At 37.2% G+C, this 11,092-nt stretch overlaps 1 protein-coding gene across 1 annotated transcript in view; it reads right to left on the minus strand.

Moving 5' to 3' along the window:
• The window catches only part of PLCXD3 (phosphatidylinositol specific phospholipase C X domain containing 3), a 217,494-nt gene extending 206,679 nt beyond the window's left edge, over nucleotides 1-10,815 (minus strand). The window contains exon 1 of the mRNA XM_001371477.4: nucleotides 10,249-10,815. Within this exon, the coding sequence (XP_001371514.1) occupies nucleotides 10,249-10,351 (103 nt within the window). The 5' untranslated portion in view covers nucleotides 10,352-10,815. The remainder of the gene's footprint in view (nucleotides 1-10,248) is intronic.
• Between the last annotated feature and the right edge of the window lie 277 nt (nucleotides 10,816-11,092).

Genomic DNA, 11,092 nt, shown 5'->3' on the forward strand with positions numbered 1-11,092 from the left:
ACATTTAGGAACTATATAGCCTCTATATTCCTCAGTTTTCTCATCTATAAAATAAGGAAAAATAGTGCCTACCTCCTAGGATTGTCGTTAAGGATCAATTGAGATATGTGTAAAGTGACTGACACATAATCAGCACTATATTCATGTCTGTTATTAGTACTCGTATTAAATGCCAAATATAAGAATTTATATTTGATACTACAAAGTGGTTCTTAAGTTGTTCTTCTGTCATAGATCTTTTAGCAGGTTGGGGAAGCCTATGGACCCCTATTCAAAATAATGTTTTAAAATGCATAAAATAAAACATATAGTATTATAAAGTAAACCAATTATATTTAAATAAAATTATCTGTTTTTTTTAAATTCATGAATCCCATATGAGGAACCCAAGATGTATAGATAATATTGAGTCATTTGAGCTCACAGAATGGATGTGTCACAGTCAGACCTACCCTCTAAAAATCACCTTGGCAGCTTAACAGAGAACAGATTGGAGTGGGAATATACTTGAGGCAAGGAGATAGGTTAAAAGGCTATTGAAATGATGCGGGCAAGAGGGATGAAAGTATGGACCAGAGGAAGGGATCAGAGGGAGTAAATGTGTAAAGCAAATAATGCAAGAGGGATGTGAAGATAGAAATGGCATGATTTTTCAAATGGTTGGCTTTTCAGGGTGAGTAGGTATAAAGAATCAAGGATGATATCAAAGTTTGTATCTGGGTGACTAAGAGGATGATGGTGTCCTTAACAGTAATGGGGAATAAAGGGAAGTTTGGGAAGAGGGAGGGTAATGAATTCTTTTTTATACATGTTAAATTTGAGGAGCCTATGAGACATACAGCTTAAGATATCTTAAAGGCAATTGGTAATGTGTAACTGGATCACAGACTAGGACTGGGGAGGAGTAGTCTTACTGGAATCTTAAGAGACTGCCATAGGAGTATGTACTCTGAAGTTGAAAAGATATGATGATAGTCATTCACTAAATTTGGGGGGGCAGGTCTCAGAGAACTGTAATATCTCATTTATTGTCATCCTCAGAAAATAAGATATCCCATTCAAGTAAAGTTTTTAGACAATCAAGGTAGCAGTTTTTTGTTTGTTTGTTTTAACCATTTTGTATAGAAATCTTTATGTATCATATTTGCCTCTGTCTTATTAAATAGAGTATACTAAATGTAATCTACCTTTTCTTTGGTGATTGCATCATTATTCTTATACTGTGTTGGCTTGACTCCGTAAAATGTAAAAAATGCTGGATTGGGAATTATAAAATACTAACATTAACTTTCTACCCTTGAGACCTTGAGAAAGTTATTATATGAAAGGGACTAGATTAGATGGACACCAGTTCTAAAATCTTATGATTAGATATAATTATGTCCTCAAAGGATATTGAGATCTTTAGTGATACTTACCTATACACTAGATAATCCAAGATGTTTTATTCCTTCTATCTGCATTTGCAGCTTTTATATGTCATTTAAAAGACATTTTGTATTAGTTACTAGGCAGCACAGTAGGTAGAATGCCTTACCTGGTATCAGGAAGATCTGAGTTCAAATCCAGAATCTGATGCTTACTAGCTGTGTGAACATAGGAAAGTCACTTCAACTTCTTTTTCCCCCATATGTAAAATAATAATATAATAATATTAGCATCTACCTCCCAGCATTGTTATGAGGATCAAATAAGTTTAGGTAGCACAGTAGATAGTGCTAGTTTGGAATTAAGAAGTCCTGAGATGAAATCTAGCCTCATATTTTTACTAGCTGTTTGACTATGGGTCTCTTACCCTATGTTTGCCTCAGTTTATCCATCTGTAAAATGAGAATCATAGTAGCACCTACCTTCCAGGGTTGTTTTGAGGCTCAAATGAAATAATATTTTAAAAGACTTAGTCATTTAGCTTTTATTGTTATTATTTATTATCATTTCCTTCCTTTCTGCCTTCCTTCTTCCTTCCTTCCTTCCTTCCTTTTTTCTTTCAATCTTCTTTCCTTCCTTCCTTATAATAGGGTTGGAATCTACATCAGTAGATGTGACACTCACACTAATAAAAAATATGTAATTAAAGTATTGAAACATAATTATTAAGTAAACAAAAATTAAGTAAAATGTTAAAGCTTAAATGTTTCTAAATATTAATATGTTTAGAAATATCATCTAGGATCCATATTAGTGAAATTCATTATAATACCATTATGGAGGAATATAATAGCTGTTTTCATATCTGAACAAGATATTTTACAGCTTTTGCTTGTATCCAAAGGGCTGAATGAGAGTTAATAGATAGAAATTATAAGAAAGCAGATTTTAGCCCTAGATAAAGTACTTACTAAAAATTAGAGCTATTAGAAAAGGGAATGGGCTGCAAATGGAAGTAGTAAGTTTCCCATCACAAGCTAAAGTATTCAAGAAGATAAATTACTATTCTTTCATAGGTTTTTAGAGGGAATTCAGGCAGGGAGTGGAGAAATATATTAGGTGACATCAAAAGGCCCTTCCAAATCCAAATCCCTCCTTCTAATTTGATGTAACCTGGGAAATCTAATAACCAAACTTGTTTTAAATTACATCTAAGTTATTTAGGAGGCATGTGATCTTACTAACATCAGTATTTCTTTCGCTGGCATGAATTGCCACCCCCTATAACTTCCTATCCTGGGAAATTCTTGTTATTTAATAGAACATCTGAAGTAGATGCATAAAAAAGTCCACTCCACCATATAAGCATCCCACATTTCTAATCAGGTATCCTCAAGGATATCCTTCTTGTTATTTATTTCAACCACATCATCATTAGAAATATACTATACCTGACTTATGCTCACCATGATTTACAGCCCATGAACCACATGCAGACTACAATACTGGACTGTGCCTCAAACTAGATCAAAATATAATTGGGAAATATTTAATAAAATAAAATATAGATATTATGTTTAAAAACTAAATAATATGTAGCTGGAATAATTATATATATGGCTTAGTGGCCCCCATTCTATTTGAGTTTTACTCTACTGTTCCATATCATTGCTCTGTGGATCATCTATATTTGATTCTTCAGAGGATGATGGTGGTCAAAGAATTCCAACCATATGCTAATTCTGAGATAATATGTGTCAGAGAAAATTCACCAGGAAACAGCCTGGGATCATTAAAAGCACTATAAAGCTTCCTAAATGCAGTCTGGCCCATTCTCTTATTCAGTCCTGAAACCAACTCATTTTCCTTCACTAGTGTCTATCTAAGAGGTATGTATTGATATGATAACTCAAAGAACTAGCCTCCCAACTACTTTTAATAGTCTAGACAAAAGGTATTTGCTTTGAATTTAAAATAAGAATAAATGGATTTTGAATGAGGTGCTGAAATGTTCTATATGCAAAGTTCTTACCGTACTTTGCAACATCACTATTGGCTTGTTGGAAGCCTTTTTGGTTATATCTGACTTCTAGGTTATTGTATTTAAAGATAAAATAACAGATAAGTAACCTCTGGAAAAGTTATCACCATGGCATATCTAGAAGTTATTTCCTATCCCTATAAAAACAGACTGAGAATGAATAAGTTTATACTCATAAATTCAAATGTAGTAGATAAACAAGTTTCTTTGCAGCAAAAATCCATTTCATGTAAGGTTTATCTTTTGTTTGTTGTGTTTCCATAGAATTCCAGGCTATTACTGCCTCATTTATGCTCAGCCTCAAAGTCCAGTCAAGAACACCATTCAAAAAAAGATAGAGTGGGCAAGAAAGGTGAAACTGTAGTGTTTTCAAAAAAGCTTTCATGAATCATGACTGGTTGAACCAGGTGTGCTGATTTTAAAAGCATCGCTGCTATTAATGAGCTCCATGGTGCATGCAGCTGAGGCATATAGGGAAAGGAAATGAGGTGGAAAGGGTCGACATTTATCCAAAGTGTTTACTGGTGACTTAAGAGCCATTTTGGCAGGAATGAAATCTCTTTGGTATTTGATTGTTCAAAGTATGCGATGAACTTAGAAACATTACTTTATCAGAAATGCTCTCTAACAAGGTTCATTAAGCTAAGAAACACTGAGCTTAATTAAGGGCTGTGGTTCTAGCCACCATTAGAATGTTTAGCAGGAATATTAGTCAGGGCATCTCTTCAGTCCATCAAGGGGCAAGTTGGGTTGATAAGTGACTGAAATATAATGTGAATCAGACACTAAATCAAGTAATATCTTAAAACCTTTTTTTTTTGTAATTATTATAAGACTAGTTAGGTTTATTTTGAAAGATTGTCTTGTTCATTGACTGCTGAGGAAGGTTAATAAATGCTGCTACCCTCTATAAGCTTAGTGTAGTGGATAGCATGTTGAAATTGAAGTCAGGAGGACTTCTTTGGTTCACCTTCTACCTCTGACAGGTGAATGAATGAATGAACATTTATTAAGTACTTATTATGTACTGTGCTAAGTTCTAGAAATGCAAAGAGAAAAAGGTAAGGGAGTCTCTGCTCTTAAATAGCTTATAATTTAATGGCTGCGGGGGAGGGGGGAACAAAGTCCAGCTGCAGGACTGCTGGCAAAATCCAGGGGTTCCCATGCTATATCAGAAGATCAGATGACAGTGTCAGTGATCTATAGGTATGGAAGCAGGACAGATGATAAGACCTGGTGGTCCTCCATCTCACTGGAGGGAGTTGAGTGAATGACTCATCTTAAATGAGTTCTAGGTGGCCAGGAATGGAGGAGGAAGAGAGGAATAAAGGGAAGGGCATGAAAGGAATAGCAGCACCATTTACTAGGGAGGTGACATGGGGCAAGTAACAGTCTCTCTGAGTTTGTTTCTTCTTCTATAAAATAGGGATAACAATACTTGTAATACATACTTAATGGGTTTATGATAATCCAATGAGTTAGTAAAGAAAACAATTTGAAAATTTTGGCTATATTTGATTAGTATTTTAAAAGATCAAAAATAGAGAATTACTGAGAAAACTCTGATCTTTGTGGAATATCATTGTGCTGAAACAAATAACAAATATCAGTCATTAAAGAAAAATTTTAAAAACAGTGGATCAGAAAATCTTAGAGATCCGTATATACAAAGACAATGATGATTTAAATGAAAAGAATATTGAAACCAAACAAAGAGTAAATGTAATGGTCAATCTTGGTCCCAAAGAAGAATTGACAGTTTGTAGGCATACAATATTGCATTCAGTATTAGACTTAGTTACTATTAGTTGTTTTCAGTAACTGCTTTTCTTTGTTACAGAAGAGTACCATTGGGTGAAAATAGGGGAAAATATTTGGAAATGATTGTGATGTGAAAAACAAAAGGCATCAACAAAATTCATCTGAAAAATAAATTAGTATACATTTTTTTAATTAGAAGGTTGAAATAGCCTCATCTATTATATCACAATATTCTGTTACTGTCGACTTGGCAAGGTTAACTGGTTAATGTGTATTAACTATGTTTCTATGGAACAAAATGTATTTGGAGGTGATTGAGGAACACTTTAGTATTTTCCAAAGGAAATAAATGGAAGATAACTATTATGCTGGTTTCATGGAGAGAGGAATTTAGTTACAAAAGCACCTCCTTATCAAAAGAAAAAACAAAAGGTCCTCACAATTGCTCTAAATTTTGAGAGATTTTTCTAAAACCCAAAGTTTTCTAATACAATGTCACTTGACTAAAAAAAATCAAGAATAAAAATTTCCCAAAGCTACATCAGGACCAACTAAGAGGTAAATAATTTGTATCCTTTTCTAGTGTTGATCTATCACCAAGGGGAATTCTATTTAGAAGGCCTTAAGCTTATTCCCTTTTAAAATGTCTTCTATTAGAAAAAACAAACTTCCTTTAAAAATGTGAGAAGTCATCAGTAGCACTTAGCAATAGGAAGGTTTTCTAAGGTGGACCCAGCCATTGTGTGCTTAGCCTTAATCTTTTTCTTATATCTTTCCCTCCTTTTTTGACTCTGTTTAAATAACTATGCATTTGCACAGATTTCCCTACTTCTTCAATTTGTAGCAAGGGGGAGTGTGATTCAAAATGCAAATGCCAGGATATCATTAAACAAACATTTATGAATCAGAATTTAATTTGGTGTCCCAGAGAAAAAGAAATGATAAATTGCCCTGAAAAGTCTGGCAAATGGGAAAGATTGCTCATTGTGCTATAGCAGGAACAGTCCTTTTGGAAAACAAATTGAAAAGTAAAACAACTAATACCAATGACTAACTTGATTCCTCAACCCCATCAACCCTAAAATCATGGGGCCATTTAAATGCAAATCAGCCACTGAAAACATTAAAAGATACAGTCACTTGGAAAATATTTAAATCGTTGTTCTGACTTTAGGTGATAAATATTACACACCTGCCAATTATTATTTTCTATACCAAAAGGTTTAATCCAGGTCAGCTGCTCCAACTGTTAGCTCTCTTAATTAGACCACTTTTCACCTTCCAATCATCTAACCCAAGGAAACCCAAAGCATTAAGGATGCTCCAGCAGAAATACCTCCTATCACTGAAACACTCATTTGATGGTAGAGGAAAAGCTTTAAATGGTGGAGATAATTACTTAATTCAAGCTGGAACAACTGGCCAAGTAAACATGTAGCAGCCAGGAAGCTATTAGCATGATTTTGAGGCAATTATTCCATTAGTGTTTAATAGTCTCCAATTAGACTTCTCAGAATAAAAAAAAAATCTTTCACCTTTTTTTTTTTCTCCAAAAGGAGGGAAGTAGTTTATAGGGGACAAACATCTTCACATAGGTCCCTTTTCCATGCTGAATTAACAAAATCTGGAGTGATGATGTCATCCTGGTTCCAAATGATTATTTTAAAGATTTTATAAATGTCTTTTGTTTTTACCGTCACTAATTTTCGCCACATTCCTATTCTCTCCTAAAGAGGTGTCCCTTCCTACTTGTTTTTTTTTTTTAAGAAAAAGGGGAAGATAAATCAACATTATAAATCAGCACACCAATTAATTTTTTCAAAAAATTTTTGGACATTATATAGGTATCATTTCACACCCTTAGGATCCCCAAAGTTCCCTTTCAAAGGAACATGGGGAAGATTCTAAATTATCAATTACCTCTTCTCAGAACCAGATAAAATCCTGTGTTTGGAACCTATATCTATCTATCTATCTATCTATCTATCTATCTATCTATCTATCTATCTATATACATATATATACACACACACACACACACACAGATGTGTATAATAGTACATGTTTGTATTTTATCCTTTATTTATTAAACTATAGAGCTATAGATGAGGGCATTAAACTTGGTGATCTATAATCTTTCTTCCAAATAGAGCTGTCTAAACTTTGAATCTCCCTAAATCCTAGCATAGTATTCTTCACAAGTAGACAATTAGTGTCAATTGAATGAATGAATGAATGAATGAATGAATGAATGAATGAGGAAAATCATGTTCTGGTATAATGGTTGGAAATGGGGAGTTTTATCTCACTGAAAGAATTCAAAGACTCAAGGCCAAGAGAGACTCTCTCCTAGGTGTAGTAACAAGGAATGGAAATCCCTACTGATGAATCTCAAATTGGGAAACAAAAATCCTGTGTAAGTGACAAAGAGTCTAGAGTTTGATTTCAGATTTGTTGTTTGGAAACTCAGGGGTCTCTGTCACTAGTAAAGAGAAATGGAGTCTGGAGTCTAAGAAAAAAGAAGGACACTTTCTTACCCCTCATTGCCAATCCTATCCTAGACGAAACCTCTTGTACCTTTTGTGCCCATACATATCTGGATATGTGGCTGTATAATTGTTCCATACTAGTTACAGTACTGTGAAAGCAAAGGATTATGGGGAAGGGGATATCAAATCTTCTCCAAAAATAATTTTTAAAAACCTTCTTTTTTGGATTGTCATATAATGGAAAGTGGTTTTAAAATTTTGGCTGCTTTACCTATTAGTCATGTGATCTTAACACTTAGCATAATATCTGGCACACAGTAGATGCTTAATAAATGCTAATTCCCTATCCCTAATGAGGCTATTAATAATTAGCCTACATACCTCATGGAGTAACCTTCTGGCCCTCAGTTTTCCCATTGATATATTGAGATGAGGGCTTTGGACTAGGTGATCTATGAATAGTCTTCCAAATATAAATTTTATGGAGGAGAATGAAGTGTGGACAAACTTCAAAAACCTGAGATATGTGTGTATACATATTACAAAACGTATTTTAGTGGCAAAATATGAAACAGAATTGTTATGATTTTTTATTCTCTGCACCTTAAATAGGCTCCTACATATGCCTATGATGAAGTATACACCTACCTGGGCCCTGTGACTAGCTATATGACCTTATTCAGGCCACTCAAACTCTCCTGCATCAGTTTCTTTCCTGTTTTGTCAAATAGTTTTAATCCCTGACCACATGGAAATGTAGTTAGTTTCCAGAAAAGACAATGTATATATATAAGTATAATCAAATAAATGAAATATGATGCAAACTAAATAGAGGACCAGAGATGCTGGAAAATCAGGACCAGGATGTTCCCAGAAATCCCAATCACATACTTTCTACACAGTTTCCCTTGAGGAAGTAATTCTGAGTCTATCCAAGTCTATCCCCATCTTGGATGGGGGAAAAGCGGAGTTTGAGAAGTGTTCTTTTCAGAGAAGGATCCTTAGAACATAAGGGAAACCTCATATTTCCTGTCAGAATACAAACATTTCTAAATTCTAGGACCCCAGAGTAGAGAATGCAAGATGTCTGAATACCTACTCACTGTCATAGCCTATAGTTGTAGCAAAAGATATGTCAAATTCACTATCAAACACGGAAGAAACCCAGTTACTGAGCAAATTCAATCGTCCTTCAGTAGTCTTTGGAGAATTCCGGTACCAGAAACCATCCGCTGAGGTGGGACTGGGGCGGGGTAAGAGGAAGCGACGGGTCTCAGAGCAATTGATGTAAGCAAAAAACAAAAAACAAAACAAACAAACAAAAAAAGAACACCTGGATTTGAACAGGCTAGAGGGCACAGAGGGCCCCAACGAGTCAAACAACCCTTTCACCGAGGTCCTGAAGTGGACAGCGGCATCTACTGCTCTCTAGGCACATTCTACTTCACTGTAGAGTAATGGCCAAATTTTTACCTAGTTCTGAACATATCCCTACGTGTTGGGTACTCTGCAAATGACTCCTTACTTCCTATACGGCTGAGCCAGAAGGTACAACATGCTTCTGTCAAAGAAGCCTTTCCTCTACAGCCCTAAGTAGTCTGAACGATCCTGTAACCTTCTGGGTCCGGCTGTTTCTACCTTTCAGCGAGGTTCAATTCATGTGGCAGAATTCTTTTTTTTCTACCTATTTCCGTTCCTTCACCCTTTCCCTGGCCTCTAAAACCTGTTCCCAGTTAAACTCCCATCCGGTTTTAACCCTGGAATCAAAGTGCTTTCCCTCCCTAACCTCCTTGTGCTTGGTTTTCTGACCAAGAGTTCTTCACATCATTGTCATGTACTTCTCCGGAGCTGATGCCGAGCTGTAGTTGAGGAGACCAAAGACCACCAAGCCCATCCTGCTCTGACCTCCCGCTTTTCTCCGCACACATCTGGAAAGGTATCCTTTCTCTTCTGTGTGCCATCTGCCCACCTCTTCCAAGGGCAGTCCCTTCTAGTCCTCTGAACTTTCCTCGACTCTTTGAGGGATGCTTTGTCCCTTTAAGGAAGACCCCAAGGAGAATATTAATGACCCTAGAAGGGTCTGAAGGAGAAATTCACCAAAGCTGTTCAATCTTGTGTCGCGGAAGGAGCCTGAGGTCCTCCAGCTGAAAGCCGAGCCCCCAGGAGGAGCACTGAGGTTGGCTATTCAAGACGACCCCCCTCCCCACTCTCCAAAGCTTCTTCCGCTTGGCCCCCAATGTCGGAGAAAAAATAGTTCTGAAAAGGCAAGGGGGCTGTAACACTCCAATCATCCTTGGAACCCTTCCCACCCTTGCACAGAGCCTAATGCAAAAGCTGTTGGAAAGCCCAGTCACCTTGACACCAACCACGGCTTCTGGTCCCCTGGGATTTGCAAAACGCCCGAAATGTAGGGGCTCTTGGGTATGTGCTCTCCTATCCCCGAGAAAATACCTTCTTTCTAGTCAGTTACAAGTTACCACTTAGTAGCAAATAAAGCAGAGCAGGGTGTCAGGGCAGAAAGAAAAAGAGAGGGCAAACCCATCCCAAACCCTCCGGCAGACCCAGCCAGGGGAGCCTCTTCATTCATACCTGGGATCGCTAAATTGGTGAGGGGGATGCTGTGGATGCTTTCTGGCAAAGTTGCCATCCAGTCGGCAAATTTCAGCTCGTTCTTCCCTTGAGACGAAGCCATCGCTCCCTGTGTGCCTCCCGCTCCTGTCTCCTTTACTCCTCTGGCTGGCAGGCTCTCTGCCTATAATCCAATGTTTGCTCCAGCCCTGCTAGAGTTTACACTCCGCTCTGCACCACACCCACAGGATGGCGCAGACACATGCTAATTTTAATAATTATTCAAAACACCCCATGCTCCCTCCTTGCCGCCGCCAGACTGGGCTAGGGCTTTTGTTCTTTATGTCCCTGCTCTGCTCTGCACTGCTCTCTCTGCTAATACACCCTTCTTCCCTCCTCCTCTTAAGTCTTCCTAGCGTTTCTTCATTTCCACACAGTTTCTCAGTTAGTCTTGGCTTTGATACATAGAGATTTTTAAACTTGGTACGCGCCAGTTCTTTTGCCTCCTTTCCTTTACAACCCTACAGTTCCACTCCTTTCTGACATGACTTCCTGGACCACTTTGCTGTGGAAGTGTGGGACTAATTTATTCGAAATTGTGGTCGACTTTAGGGTGTGTTCACCCTTCAGGGTAATAAGATTTTCACATGAGGTGTCTGCTCTTTCCAATCTTAACCTTCTGTAACTACGGTAGACATTCTCTAATATTGCTCCTAATCTTTGGCGCAGGTAACTCTCCCCCCCCCCCAAATCTGACCGATGCAAACAATAATTAGCCAGTGGTAGAAGGGGAGATCATGCAACTAGAACTCAGACTTTGTGATGTTAAGTCAACCATTCCAAGAGAAGACACTTTGTGCCCAGC

Source organism: Monodelphis domestica, chromosome 3, assembly GCF_027887165.1.
Source record: "Monodelphis domestica isolate mMonDom1 chromosome 3, mMonDom1.pri, whole genome shotgun sequence".
Lineage (NCBI taxonomy): Eukaryota > Metazoa > Chordata > Mammalia > Didelphimorphia > Didelphidae > Monodelphis > Monodelphis domestica.